Source organism: Gopherus flavomarginatus, chromosome 2 (assembly GCF_025201925.1).
Source record: "Gopherus flavomarginatus isolate rGopFla2 chromosome 2, rGopFla2.mat.asm, whole genome shotgun sequence".
Taxonomy (NCBI): Eukaryota; Metazoa; Chordata; order Testudines; family Testudinidae; genus Gopherus; species Gopherus flavomarginatus.
In genome coordinates this window covers 83,343,974-83,359,809 of record NC_066618.1, presented here as the reverse complement: position 1 = coordinate 83,359,809, position 15,836 = coordinate 83,343,974, and the positions used below count along the sequence as shown (strand labels likewise).

Sequence of the window (15,836 nt, the reverse complement as noted above, 5' to 3'; positions counted from 1 at the left end):
TCTAGTTCAGGCCCATCTGTTTAAAAAAGAACTTTAGGTAGAGTTAACATACATCTCTATTTTCCTGGACATGTCAGGCTTTTTGGTTCTTAAATCGCTATCCGGAAAATACCAACGTATGGTAACCCTATTGGTACAAAAAATACATACTGTGGCACATCCCTTAAATCAGAACTTTTTATAGGGAACCAGTTGCAAAGAAATGAAAGGCTTTTTTTTTTTTACACTTTTTTTTTTTTTTTTTTTTTTTTTTTTTTTTTTTTTCAGTAATCCCTGCCAGGGCCCTGCGGAAAATTTTCAAATTGGGCCCTGGGCTTTCTAAAGCTGGCCCTGCTTGATGGACAGATTTCTCACAGATGTTTGCAGCGGGGAAATGGCTCTCAAAGCAAATGACAATAGCTCCGAATGTTAGTAGCATCTTCCATTCAGTTTCTAGGCTCCCTTCCCCCAGCCAATCAATTTTTAAAGCCCTTTTAACTGTACAAAAGCTAGCTGGGAACATGGCAGTTGCAGTCCCAGATCAGACAACAGGTTCAGCTAGTCTGAAATCCTGCCTGCCGAGATGGTCAGTGCCTGAGGCTTCTGCACCTCCGTGTTTGTGCAAAGGCTTTCTTAGTAGTGGCAAGATGAGATTCCTTTCCAACCCCTTCCTGTGATCAAACACCACCCTGGATCGTGTGGCCTGGATGCTCTTGTGTTGTCTCCAGCTTGGCTCTCACACTTGCAAATGTTACAAAATTGGAATTACCTGTGATACTCCCTACTAAGAGCCCCACATTCCTTCCCACTCTGACGAGCGAAGAAAAGCCAAGAGGGATCTGTGACTGGGACAGCCAGCTTTGGGGTTTGTTTCCCCATTCTACTTGATAGCTGGGACCCTGCCAAAATCAAGAGTCCGGGAGAGAGGCAGTGAGATCGGGATTTATCAGATTCTCTGCCCCCTTTCCAAATCTGCGAAGCAAACAGGAGCAAGTTACCGGAGCCAGCGTCTGTGTAATTTGCACATCTTCCCCCTATACACTGTGGAATACCCTTGAGCAGTTAATATGCAGTGTTGTTATGTTGCTCCCCTCCCAAGATATTAGAGAGACAGAGTAGGTGAGGTAAGACTTACCTCACTTGCTCTTGAGCAGCAATGTCAGGGGTGTGGCAAGTTATACACACAAGAATGAGGTGTAATATCACATGAGAGGGAAATAACAGTAGAAGATTTAAAATCACCTGGGCTCATAGCTACACAAAGGTGGCATCATCATATGGACGTATAATGTCCCAGGCTCGAGGTGGTGAGTGGGAGTGGAGAATGGGGAGGTATAACAACATATGGAGGCAGATAATGGCACGAGCATGACATAATGTGACATAAGGAACATAAGCACTAGTGGGGTTGTAATGACACAGGGCAGGGGTGACACACAAACCCGTGAGGGGTTGTATGCTGGCACACAGAGAAGAGGCACAAGGAGGCTGTCTGAAGGGGAGGGGTATAATGGTGCAGGTGGGTGAAGGAACAAGCACAACAGCATGACAGGCCGGAGAGTAGGCTGGAGTAGTTGGGGTGTGTGGGGCGAGGGGTCTATGAAGGGGTGTAGGGTGTGGGGATGGACAGGGTGAAAAGGGGAGGGCGGTAAGGGGTGTACAGAAGGTGAGTGGCGCTGGGTGTAGGCAGGGGAAGTGGGTGTGGGGGTATATGGCAGGGGAATGGGGAAGGGGTACAGGGTGAGCGGTCTGGGTGTACAGGAGGCTATGGCAGGGTGAGCTGGGAGGAGGCACACAGGGTCCCAACAGGGTGTGGGGGTGTATGGAAGCGGCGTGGCGTGGGGGTGCAGGCGTTGTACAGCAGGATGAGTAAAGAGGGAGTGGGGGGTACAGAAGGTGGAGGTGAGGATGGAGGTTAGGCGGGATGAGGCGGTATGGGGGGTACAGAAGGGCGAGGGTATGGGGGTGAGTGTATGGAAGGTGCGTGGTGTGGAAGTAGTGGGGAACACCAGGGTGAGAGGGGAGCAGGTACAGCAAGTGAGGGGTATGGGGGTGTACAGCAGCGCGAATGGGGTGCGGGGGTACCAAAGGGGAGGGGGTATGGGAGTGTCTGGAAGGTGAGCGGTTTGGGGGTATAGAGATGTACAGCAGGGTGAGTGGGGAGAGGGGACAGAGGGTGTAGGGAAGGTGAGTGGTGTGGGGGTACAGGGGGCGCACAGCAGAGCGAGTAAAGAAGGGGGTACAGAAGGGGGGTGGATGGATGGTGAATGGTGTAGGGAGGGATTCAGGGGGTTCACAATAAGGTGAGTGGGGAAGGGGTGCTGTATGCCATATATTTCTATGGGGTGACTGCTTGGGCTGTAGGTGACTGCAGGAAGTAGGAGCAGTAAAATCAAAATGCCTTGGCAGGAGTCGAGAAAAAAAATGTGCAACCGAGCCAGCCAGGAGTCGAACCTAGAATCTTCTGATCCGTAGTCAGACGCGTTATCCATTGCGCCACTGGCCCTGCACAGGCTAAGCTCTTCCGCGCTCTCTTTCTAACTACTCATTGAGTCCGCCCACACACGAGGACCACTAATGGGCGGGAGTTCGGATCCAGGGGTGGGACTACGGAGGCAATTGCAGCCAATTAAAACCCCCCTGTGTCTCCGCCCATCATCCGGCCCCTCTTCTCCTCACTAGCTCCCTAGAGGGCGGAACTACAGCACCAAACTTGGCCAATCCCTAGCCGTTTCGTCAAAACGTCTCACGCCCATCTTCCCCCCCACCCAGCGGGAGCCTTACAGTTCCGCTCTCTCCTGATCAGTAGGTGGATCAATGGGCGGGGTCAGATCCGGAGACACAGCCAATCACAGCAGCGTCAGTCATTCCCTTCCGTGCCTAGAGCCCGGTCGCCGCAAGGTGTTTGGCTAGGTTTGTCCTGTGCGAGGCCCCGTCCTCAAGACCGAGACGCGTCAGGGTCAGAAAGACTAGAGAGTCCAGGACGTAGAACGGAGCCGAGCCGGCAGCGGTGGGACAGCCGGAGGGGGGCGATGGCGGCGGCGGGGGCCTATGAGAAGTTGAAGCTGTGAGTGACCCGGGGAAGCCACGTAGCCCCCTGCCCCCCCATCTCCCCAGTTACCTGGAGCCGCCGGGCAGCGACTCCCCGCCCCGCCCTCCCCAGCGCCCGTTGCCCCCCCGCGGCTTCATCCATCCTGCGTGGTCCGGTGTGAGCCGCCTCCCGGCCGGGCGGAGGGAGCCGGACACGCGCAGAGGCCGGCCGGGTGCGAGCAGAGTCGCGTCCCGTGCCCCCCCCCCCCCCCCCCGCGGCCGGGCTGGCAGGGCCGCCTGGGCTGGGAGCTGCTCGGGGGCGCTGGGCAGCTCCCAGCCCAGATGTCGTGCTCGTCCCCGGGGCCCTGGTGCACGGCCTGGCGATTGCGCGTCTCCGGGGAGTGGCTGCCCCGCTCGCTTGAGCTGGGGGGAGAACGCGAGCCTCGGCTTGGAGTGTCCATCCCACTGGCTTTAAGGGGGATCCTTGTGTCTCTTAACCAGGGGCTTGTTAAATCCTGGCACTTTCTGAATGAAGCGGACACGTTCGTCCCTGCTCGGTGTCCTGTTTTGATCGGCTAACTAAACAGTTGACTTTCCATTTACCTGCCTTGTTACTTTTCAAGAAAATTTTGGATTTGTAAACAGTGCCTGGTGCAAGAGAACAAGCCAAAGCTGCTACTTGATTGCCTGCTGGGTAACTACCTCAGTAAAGCAAGTAGTGATACTCACGGGCCTTCTGGTGAATATATCAACGCTAAAGTAGAGTTCTCAAAATAGCTTTAGTGTTGCAATATTATTTGCCAACAGTAAGTTCCTTAAGCATCACTACCTGCTTTGTTGTACTGCTCTGTTCTCAGTTTGTCAAATGAAGTAAACAGCAGAAATTTCTGGTTTATTTTTCTTTCAATATTGGGGTATGCATGTGGTGTTTTTTTTTTTTTTTTTTTTTTTTTTTTTGAGGAGCTTGAAACATGGTTTCCCCATAAAAAACTTTAACCTTCTGATTTGCTTACTTTTTTGTAATATAAGAGGTTCCCTTCTCCCCATTATGCTTTCATGTGCCAGATGATATTTAAATGCTTGTTTCATTCAGCCAATAAAATTACATTCCAGACCCAATATTGAGTCAGACTAAGGAGGCATGTGTTAGAATACCTTATTTTTGGCACTTGTAATTTCTTGGAAAAATTATTCTTTATACTGAAACTTTTCATGCTTGGTCTAAACCCAAAGGTGAAGAGAGTGCGTGTTGGGGAGGGGGAAGAACTCTGTATTCTTATAAAGCTGTTTGAGGTATTTCACATGTTTGGAGAACAAAAGTCCGTACTGAGTATGAACGTCTTAAAATTAAGCCACTTGTGTTGTCTTAAGGCAAAAACAGCATCCAAGCGATATTTCAAGCCTCACTTTTGGACAATAATTAGTCAAACAAAATTTAACTAACATTTCTGAAGCCAAAACACTGTCTTCTTTTGGATCGAGAACAAATAAGGAATTTCAGCTCACTGTTTAACTCTGTATATAATCTTAATTATATAATTACAGCATTTGACCTGTTTGTTCTGCTATGAGTATATTTATTGGCAAGAGAGCTGTTCTTGGGGGATTTGTTTAATCCCCATTATAGATTTGTTGATTCTGGCACTTGTAGTCTGAGTTGTGATTAGATTCAACATCGGAAACAGAAGAGAGCTTTCCTGAGGAGTCATTTTGTGAAAATTATAGTCCCTGATCCTGCAGGCACTTACGGAAAGTGAAGCCAATGGTACTACACACATATTTAAAGTGAATCAAACACAAGTATTTGCATAATCAATGTCATTGTGATTACTGAGTCTTAAAAATTGTTGAACAGAATACACTAGGAAGCAGGTATGTTTGCAGAGTGCCTCAAAGAAACTCTTTCTGATGTTGTGTAGTTAGTCTTAAATCCACATCAGAGCTCTTAAATGAATGTTTGTCACAGGAAAATCATTTACTATTCAAAGAAGAATATTTTGTTTTCTTCCTAAATTTGAGCAACATAAATTATACTGTATTCAACTTTTCTAAAGCTTGCATACACACACTTAAACATTTTTGTATGATGTCATTCTGAGGAGTTATCCATTTTCAGCTGGAACAGATAAAAATATTTCCATGAAAATTACTGTTAATCTGCAGTTAACAACAATATTTGGGGTTCATTCTCTACTACAGGGATTTTAATCTAGTAGAAAGAAAGTCTGTATATATTCACCGTAACAGGGTTCATTGGATGGACTCTTTTTAATAAAATTCCCGATTCCAGTTATCAAAAACCAGTTTCATGAAATTCTGCTTGCTCACTCATCAAAAAATATACTTCAATTTGACAAACAGTATGTTTTCATTATTATTGTTGCATTCATTGTGAGATTGAATAAGCAGAATGATATGCCTGGAATGGTAAGTCAGCTTTGTAAGGCTGATGTAAACTTAAGTTTTAAGGGTGATTAGATAAACGTTACTTGCTGGAAGAATCTGCAAGTATCTTCAGAATCAAACCCTGTATCAATTATTTGCTTCATAGCACAATTTCTTGGCTTCTTTCTTTCCTTCTTGAGTCAGTCCTTTAGATATGCCTTCACTTGATGGCTATGAAAAGCTACACAAATACTGGGGAGAAATCCACTGAGAATTATTCAGTGAGGTCTGTACTGAAGATTTCTGCCTGATTAGCAAAAAGCTTTCTGCCAAATATTTACATAGTATCTCTCATAGAAAAACAATAACAAAACCACCTCCTTATGATCAAAGTCATTTTAATCCTGTGGCGGGAGGGCCAGGTCTGACCAGAAAGGAGTGTATTTAAAAAAAAAAAAAAAACGGGGGGGGGGCGGGGGGGAAGACAGGGGGATGGGACAAACAAACTTGTGTGTGGTGTTTGTTTTTTTGTTTTTGTGTAGAGGTGAACAAATTGGTGACTTACAGCTGGCATAAGCCATTGAATTAAGTAATTTTCTAGATGTTCCCATTACTCTGCTTTGGTTGTAGGTGTGGGGCAAGCAATTATACCTCTTAACTCAAGACTAAACTTTAAGGGGAATGGATGCATGATGTTTATAGCATAAGGTGATGGCCAATATTCGTCACTTTATTTAAAAAGAATGCTGAGCTCATGTGATTTTTTTATTAATTTTCATAAACAAAAAATACAGATGGTATTACAACTGCTTATAGCTAATGTTAGCAAATATCACACATTTCGCAGGATATCAATACAATTATGCAGTTATGTAACTTTACACTTGTCAAAGCTGCAAGCTCATACGATACAAAATCAGACAATATTACACGGACATAACATGTTAAGGAGGGGAATAATAACAATAAAAAGACATTCAGATAGTCAAGAGGAAAAAAAAAAGGAGAGGCGGGGGAAGAGGGAGGAAAAAAAGAAGTGGAGAGGTCAAGTGAAATGCCATTATTTGAGCTATCACACTTGGATAAAGAATGCTGAATCAAGAAATAGAGACCTAATTTCTTCGAATTCTCATAATTGTTTTCTATATTGATAAGCTAATCTTTCTTTGGCTGCTAACTCAGACAGGTCTGAATACCACTGCCCTATTCTTGGCACGTCTACTCCTTTTTGTAAAATCATATGCTTGATTAACATTACAGCCCTTGAGAACCAAAATATTTGTGGTGAAGCTGAACACACTGCAGCAGGCACGTAACCTATGATATAACTTCAGCTGAAACTTGGTTGCTGAATCCAGGCAGTATTTTTACTCTTGTGTCCACCTCTTTCCATGGTGTCTGACTGTTGGACAGTCCCATAACATATGGATGCGGGCTCCTTTTTCTTTATTATAGCACCAACAAACATCTGAAGACAGGGCCCCCATCTTGCACAACCTCTGGCATGCAATACATTTTGAATAGAATCTTTTGCTATATCAGGCATAGCTTGAGATCCACAGGACCATTTTTAACATCCTGTAATATGGCCTGCCACTGAGGATCTTTTAAGGGCTGTGATAACTCCCCTTCCCATGCTTTCACAAAGAACTTCAGACTAATGGAGTTCCTCTTCCATAGTAACGCATACACAGTAGACATAGGCCTGGATAGTTTGTGAAGCATTTCTAGAGTACCCAATAGCTCTGGGCCCTCTGGCAGTCCTACAGCATCTGGACCAAACTGATTTGTTAGCAAGCGTCTTAGTTGCAAGTACTGCTATTCTGTTGAGGGTGGCTGGTCATATCAGAAATATACAGACGGTTGGAAGGGACCTCATGAGGTCAAGTTCGTCCCACAGCACTGAGGCAGGACCAACTAAATCTAGCCCATCCCTGACAAGTGTTTGTCTAACCTGTTCTTAAAAAACTCCAATGATGGTGATTCCACAGTGTCCCTTGGAAGCCTATTCCAGAGCTTAACTACCTTATAGTTAAGTCTTCCCTAATATCTAATTTAAAATTGCCTTGCTTCAGGTTAAGCACATTACATCCACTGAAGGCAGGACAAGTATAGAACAACTGGTCACAGTCCTCTTTATAGCAGCCCTTAATATAGTTGAAGACCATTATCAGGTCCCTCCTCAGTCCTTTCAAGACTAAATATGTCCAGATTTTTTAACCTTTCCTCACGAGAGAGATTTTTCTAAATCTTTTCATTTTTGTTACTATTCTTTGGACTCTGTCCAATTTTTCCCCATGTTTCCTAAACTTTGGTGCCCAGAATGGATACAGTACCCCAGCTGAGGCCTCACCAGTGCCAAGTAGAGCAGGACAATTACCTCCTGTGTCTGACATACTACTTTTCTGTTAATACACTCCAGAATATTTTCATTTTGCAGAGCTGCGTCTCTTTGTTGACTCAGATTCAATTTGTGATCCAGTATAACCTTCTGATCCTTTTCAGCAGTTCTACCACCTAGCCAGTTATTCCTCATTTTACAGATGTGCATTTGATTTTTGCCTTCCTAAGTGAAGTACTTTGCACTGGTCTTTATTGAATTTTATCTAGTTGATTTCAGACCAGTTCTCCAATTTAAGATCCTTTTGAATTCTAATCCTGTACTTCAAAGTGCTTGCAACCCCTTCCAGCATTATGTCACTTACAGATTTTATACGCATTCTTGTCACTCTGTTATCCAGTCATTAAGGAAAATACTGATTTTTTCAGACCCTGAAATTGCTCCTGCAGGACCCCACTAGATATGTTCTCCCAGTCTGACAGCAAATCTTTGATAACTTTGAGTACAGTCTTTCACCTAGTTGTGCACCTATTTTATAGTAACTTCATGTAGACCACATTTCTCTAATTTGCTTATGAGACTGTCACGTGGGATTTTGTGAAAAGCCTTACTAAAATCAAGATACATCACATACTATTGCTTCCAACCATCCAGTAATGCTGTCAAAGAGGGAAATTAGGTTGGTTTGGCAAAATTTATTTTTGACACATCTGTGGTGGCTATTCCTTATAACTTTACTGCACTCCAGGTGCTTATAAACTGGTTGTTTAATAGCTTATTCCAGTACCTTTCTAGGTATCAAAGTTAAGCTGACTGGTCTATAATTCCATGGGTCCTCTTAGTACCTACAAGGGCATTAGAAAGGGGAACATTTGCCCTTGTCCAGTGTTCTGGGACCTCCCCTATTCCCCATGAATTCTCAACGATAATTGCTTATGGTTCTGAGATTTACAACAAGTTCCTTAAGTACCCTAAGGTCAATTTAATCAGGCCCTGCTGATATGAATGCATTTAATTTGTATAAATATTCTTTAATCTGTTCTTTCCTTATTTTGGTTTCCGTTTCTCCTCCCTTGTTGTTAATATGTATAGTATTGCTTCAGTGATAGAAAAAGTACAAAGTTCTCATCCTTGACTAAGGAAAATGCATAAGATGCTCGTGCTCAGCCAGTTTCTCCAAATTATAGGTTTCTTTCCCAATTTGCATGTCTGGGTTACCCCACATAGATGCATTTGCATGACAGCAAGGATGAAATTGATACTTTTTAGCTACGATAACTCAGACCCTTTGGGCAGCCCCCATTCTTGTAGGCCCCTTATTTTTCTCTATTGGACAAAAAGAGGAACCAAGCACACCTGCAGGGGGATGTATTGGCTGTGTTACCATATATTCATTTTCTACTCACGTTGGTATAAGGATGTTAGCATGCTGGAACCAATTTGACATGACATGATAAAAGCATAATAGTAATTATATAGATCTGGGAGCCCAAACCTCCTACTGACTGTAGGAAAATGGACTTTTCTAAGTGATAACTGAGCAACACCTAGGCCATGGCTACACTGGCGCTTTACAGCGCTGCAACTTTCGTGCTCAGGGGTGTGAAAGAACACCCCCCGAGCGCTGCAAGATACAGCGCTGTAAAGCCTCAGTGTAATCAGTGCCGCAGTGGTGGGAGCGCGGCTCCTAGCACTGCAAGCTACTCCCATAGAGGATGTGGTTTACGTGCTGCGCTGGGAGAACTCTCTCCCAGCGCTGGCGCTACGACCACACTCACACTTCAAAGTGCTTCCGTGGCAGCGCTTTGAAGTTTCAAGTGTAGCCATACCCCTAGAGTTAATTTTGGAGTTGAAATAGTTCCGCTGTGAATGGAGGACCAGATTAGTTCTTCCTCTGGAACAAGTTGTGGATAAATTCCCCAGCAGAATGGGGCCCTATTCCAAGTTTTAAAATACTTGGTAGACACCTGTGGTCTGATGGGTTACATTTACAAGTCTAGCAACATCTAGGGATAATGTCCATGTGAGAAGCCCAGATTAAACTTCCTGCCAATTCCTAGTTGGATCTATAGCTTTTGTATCAGCGTCTCACTTGCAGCTATCTAATGGCCAAATCCTGCATCGGGATCTTTATAGATGACTCATGGTTCTGTGTGGAGCCCCAGTGAATGTTATGGTGCTTTGCAATTGCAGGTTCTGGCCCTAAGTTTGAAACTGGTTCCCCTGTATCCTCCTCCCAAACTGCTGGAAGAGGAAAAGTACTTTGGGGAATATTCCACTATTGCAAGCAGTGATATCCGCACAAAGGTAGATGGAGAACAACTATATTCTGATGTCATACATTGCTGCTCAGATCAGGTCTAAGTGACATTGGTAAAAACACTAGTGTCTGTCTGAACCCTATCTATGGTAGTATTACCACTGGTGTAGCTGCACTGGTGGTTACAGAAAAGGTGGGAGACTGTCTGTGGGCAACAAGTTTTGTCTGTATTTTGGTTTCACTGTCTTTCTCCATCTTCAGAGGTGAACTGGGGAGAAGTGGTATCTATTACATTACCCTCCTGTAGTCACTTTTTAAGGTCTGTTTATCCTAAAACTCCAGTACCTGCCTCAGCTGAGCTTTCTCAAACAGGGGCAGCATGAAGTCAACATGATTCTTGCCATGATTCAGAACCTTGGGGGTAGTAGCAGTGAAACTGATCAGCTTGGTTAATATGTGTCTCCTTCCAAAGTCTGCAGACTCTCATAATATTTATCCTTTTTTATTTTGGTTCACGTTTGGAAGTTTTTCTTCAGTTTCAAGTGCAAGGAACTTGATTTGCAATTTCTGCAGAAGTTGGCTTAAGTCCCTGTGTTTGCCAGGGAAAACTGGTCACTTGCCAGTGATAAGTGGATTTTTCAGGCTTTGGTCCTAACCTCATCTTTCCCTTTTCTACACACACTAGACTTCCATATTTCTGAAAGTACTTAGTGAACCAGCATCTAGTAACAACTATAAGTCTCTTTAGAATGGCAGTTAGTTTATTGGAAATACATGTCAGATAATTATAGCCTGCCTGCAGGGTGACATTAGTATCAATGGAGGAAAGCTGCCTGCATCTCTTTCTTGCTAAAGATAAGTAAGTGGTAATCATAGTACTACTGGGACCCAGGGCTGAGGAAGATACAACTTGAGCAAGAAATACTTGAATGTTAAATGTGACTTTTATTGGACTAAATACAAATTTTAATTTAAAATATGTAAGTAGCACTTTTGTTGTGTGGCTGGCTTTTCTTTACACTTAGTTCCACTAGCTTGATACTAGAGACTTTTGGGGACTGTATACTTTACTACTTTTCTTTTGCCGCCTCCTCCGCTGTCCCTGGAAACTACTGTAGGTTACTACTCTTATTAAATGGAATACCCAAATAGGGAGAGAGCCTGTAGATAAACAAGTGTTCCTAATGTTTAATTAGAACACCTGTTAACTTGGAATATCTGGGAATTGTGCAGTGTTGAAATAACATGCTTATACTTCCTAATACTTAAAATTGTACATCTTCAAAGTGCTGTGTAAACATAACATCTCTGTTTGTCCCCATTCTGAGAGTGCATCTTGATGCTATTTTGAGTACAATGTATACCTTACTGCATAGAAGATGTGCTTTTGATTTTATTTGTATTGCAATATTTAGAGGATGGCAATATTTGAGGAGTTTCCTGCATTAGAGTAATGTTAAGCATTATGATATACATCAGTTACTGAAGTAAAGATTTGGGCATTGAAGGGTAAAAGGATTCTTAAGTAATCTTGAATACAGTGCTTTCTTTAATTGTTGTCATAGCATAAAAGAGCAAAACTCATCATGCCTCTCTTTTTATCAGAAAACACCAATACTCTTTTCAGTAAAATCAACATAATTAAAACTCTGTGTGTAATTGGTTTTTAGTGTTTTTTTTTTTTTTCTTCTCCACAATGCACATTACCACCCTCAAACTCAGCATGTGAAATTACAAAGAACTGCCATACTGGGTCAGACCAATGGTTCGTCTGGCCCTGTATCCTGTCTCCAACAGTGGTCTGTACCTGAGCTTTGTGGGAGTGTACAGAATAGTGCTGTTGGAATGATCCACCCCTGTATTCACTTCCTGGCTTCTGGTAGTCAGAGGCTTAGGGTCATTTGAGCATGGGGTTGCATCCCTGATGATCTTGGCTAATAGCCATTGATGGGGCTATCCTTCTTATCTATTTTTTTAACCTAATTATACTTTTGGCCATCACAACATCCCACAGGTTAATTGTATGCTGTGTAGAAAAAGTGCTTCCTCTTATTTGTGTTAAACCTGCTGTCTGTTAATTTTATTGCGTGATCCTTGGCTTTTGTATCGTGAAAGGGTTAATACATAACACTTCTCTATTCACTTTTTCCACACCATTCATGATTTTATAGACCTCTATCATATTTCCCCCCTTAATCATTTTTTTTCTAAAATGAACAGGTCTAATCTTTTTAGTCTGTCTTTATATTGAAGACATACCATACTCACGATTATCATTGTGCCTTTCCAGTTCCTCTATATCTATGGTTCTCAGGCTTTAGTATTGGTGATCCCTTCCAGATAGCAAGCCTAGGAGTGTGACATATCCTTCTCCCCCGTGTAAATTTAAAAGCACTTTTTAATATATTTAACACCATTATAAATGCTGGAGGCAAAGTGAGGTTTAGGGTGGAGTTCTGGCAGCTTGTGACCCTCTATGTAATAACTGTGACCCCCTGATGGGTCCCAACCTGAGTTTGAGAACCCTTGCTCTGTATCTCCTTTTTGAGATGGAACCACCAGAACTGGACACCGTATTCATGGTGTGAGCACACACTGGATTTCCATGGTGGCATTATTTTCTATTGTTTTGTTAGCCTTTTTGACTGTTGTTGTGCATTGATCTGAAGTTTTTAGAGAACTATGCACAGTGACTCCAAGATCTTTTCTTCGGTTCTAAATTAGCTGTTAGCACTCATCATTACATATGTGTAGTTGGGATTATTTTTCCCAATATGCATTACTTCGTACTTATCAATGTTAAATTTCATCTGTCATTTTGTTGCACAGTCACCCAGTTCTGTAAGATCCCTCTGTAACTCTTTGCGGTTATCTTTGGACTTAGAAAATTATTCAAGATGACATCTGCAGACTATACCTCTTCACTCCTTTTTGAGATCATTAATGAAAAAGTTGAACAGCACAGGTCCCAGTACAGATCCTTGGGGAATCTTGCTGTTTACAATGGAGAGAGCATTATGAAAGCTGACCATTTTATTCCTACCCTTTGTTTCCTGTCTTTTAACCTGTCACTGATTGACAAGAGGACTTCCCACTTATCTCATGACTCTTTACTTTGCTTTAGAGCATTTGATGAGAGACCTTGTCAATGGCTATCTGAAAATCCAAGTACAGTATTTTAACTGGATCACCCTTACCCGCATGCATATTGACACCCTCAAATAATTCTCATAGATTGGTGAAGCATGACTTGCCTTCACAAAAGCCTTGTTAACTCTTCTCCAGCAAATCGTGTTTATCTATGTGTCTAATCATTCTGTTCTTGACTATAGTTTCTACCAGTTTGCCCAGTATTAAAGTTAGATCCTCAGATCTGTAATTGCCAGGATCTCCTCTCGAGTCCCTTTTTATAAATGATGGTATATTAGCCACGTTCCAGTCACCTAGTACAGAGGCTTGTTTCAGTGGTGGGTTATATGCTACAGTTAGTAGTTCTACAATATTATATATGAATTCCTACAGAATTGGAGTGAATACCATCTGCTCCTGTTGACTGACTTCTACTTAATTTAATAATTTGTTCAAAACTTATTCTATTTATGCATCACTGTGGGACAGTACTTCAGATTTGTTACCCACATCAGAGCTATCCTTTTTGGGTATCTTCCCCACAGCCTCTGCAGTGAAGACCATTGCAGTGAATTCACTTAGCTTTTCTGTAATGGCCTTGTGTGCTCCTTTAGCACCTTTCTCTTTTAGTGGCTCCATTGCATGTTTGGCAGACTTCTTGCTTCTGATGTACTTAAAGATTCTTACCATTAGTTTTTTCATTCTTAGAATTTGAGAAGCAACTTACTTTCTTGATGTGCCTTATTATACTTCTACTCTTAACCTGCCAGAGTTTGTGCATCTTCCTATTAATCCTTGCTATGATTGGACTTCCAAATCTTAAAGGATGCTTTCTTGCCTCTGATGACCTCGATTACTCTGCTGTTTAGCCATGGTGGCATTCTTTCGGTCCTCTTGTCTTTTATGATTTGGGGTATACGTATAGTCTGAACTCTATTATGGTGTTTTTAAATAGCCTCTTGCAGCTTCAAGCATTTACCCTTGCAACAGTTCCTTTCCATTTCCATTCAGTGAGCAGCATCATTTGTGTTTTGAAGTTCCCCTTTTTTGTGTGTGTGTGTGTGTGTGTGTGTGTGGTTTGTATTTCTCTCTATAAGGATGTTAAACTTAATTACATTATAGTCTCTATTACCGAGTGGTTCAGCTATAGTTACCTCTTGGACCAGATCCTGTGCTCCATTTAGGACTAAATGAAGGATTACCTGTCCCCTTGGGGGTTCCAGGATTAGCTGCTCCAAGAAGCAGTCATTTATGGTGACTAGCAATTTTATCTCTGCACCGTGCCCTGTCAATATGAGGATAGCTGAAATAATCCACTATTATTGCACTTTCAGCTTTAGTAGCCTGCTTAACCTCTTAGCATTTCAAAGTCACTGTCATCATCCTGTTCAGGTGGTTGGTAGTATAGTCCTATTGCTATACTCTTTTTTTATTCTGTCATAGAACATCTATCCATAGAGATCCTATGGTATAGTTTGTTTCATATAAGATTTTTTTTTTCCTTATTTGACTCTGCTTTCTTTAGCATTTAATGTCACCCCCTACCAGTGTGACCTACTCTATCATTTCTATATATTTATACCCTGATATTATCATATTCCATTGATTATCCTCATTCACCATGTTTCTCTGATGCCTTTTATATCAATACACTCATGTAATGCCAGGCACTCTAATTCACCCATCTTAATATTTTTAGATTTCGATAATTTGTATATAAGCACTTACACATTTTGTCAATATTCAGTTTTTTGCCTTCATTATTATATTTTAAATGGGACTCTATTTTGTTTGACTGGCTATTCCTTACTAGCGTCTATCTGTACTTCACCAACTTCTTTCCTATCTTCTGTACTAGGAAATACATAAATTCATCCCTGAGGATGATATTATCTCACCTGTGGGCTCCTCTGCGCTTATCAGCTTTGTACAAAGCAAATATTCAAACTACAAATGAGAAAATATTGCACTTAATTTCTAAAATACTCGCATACCTAAGCTGCAGTACTTGAATCACATTTCACCTTTCTTGTTTTATTACATTAGAACTTGATCTGGACGCTTAGTTGTGTAAGCAGAGAATTCTAACACTTCTTAAGGTTAAGTTCACTTCTGTTTCCTTTTTAAGCTATTAATAGAAGTAGCAAAAGCTGCCATAAGTTCTAAAAACAGAAAAATGATGCTCTGAGCAACTTATTCCGTGAATAGAAAACATAAATGGCTATTTGATAACCAAAATGTTCTACTTCAATGAATATTTATGAAGAAACTCATATATCATCAACTGAGATTCTTCAAATATAGAAAACTGTGGTAAAGCTGAGTTGCACTCAGGAAGAGAAGGAATCCTTATTACACGTGATTTTTTTTTTTTTTGTAACATGTATCTGCCATATAGTTCCAAAATATGTATACATTCTCTAAAGATACTTTTAACTGCCACTTGCACAGACATACTACTTTCTTCACAGTACACATATGCAAAAACAGTTTGAATTTAAAATATGATTTATAGCCTCCTGGTACATACTAAATACCTGAAAAATATGGCTCTTACAAGTTATACTATAAAAATATAATAGACTTTTAGTCTCAAATGGACCAGTCACTCAACTATTCAGTGAAGACTTCAAGTAAGTATATTTTTGTGTGTGGGAGTGAGGTCTTGACTTCTATCTGGGAGTGTGGAGAATTTTGATGTGAGCTGAGTAA

General features: G+C 42.0%; 1 protein-coding gene and 1 non-coding gene across 2 annotated transcripts in view; one reads left to right on the top strand and one right to left on the bottom strand.

Annotated features, from left to right (window-relative positions):
- Nucleotides 1–2,412: 2,412 nt before the first annotated feature.
- Nucleotides 2,413–2,485, bottom strand: TRNAR-ACG (transfer RNA arginine (anticodon ACG)). The gene has a single exon. It is a non-coding gene; the product is annotated as a tRNA-Arg (tRNA).
- A 352-nt stretch (nt 2,486–2,837) lies between these two features.
- The window catches only part of SACM1L (SAC1 like phosphatidylinositide phosphatase), a 53,371-nt gene continuing 40,372 nt past the window's right edge, over nt 2,838–15,836 (top strand). The window contains exon 1 of the mRNA XM_050938007.1: nt 2,838–3,046. Coding sequence (XP_050793964.1) covers nt 3,012–3,046 — 35 coding nt within the window. The 5' untranslated portion in view covers nt 2,838–3,011. The remainder of the gene's footprint in view (nt 3,047–15,836) is intronic.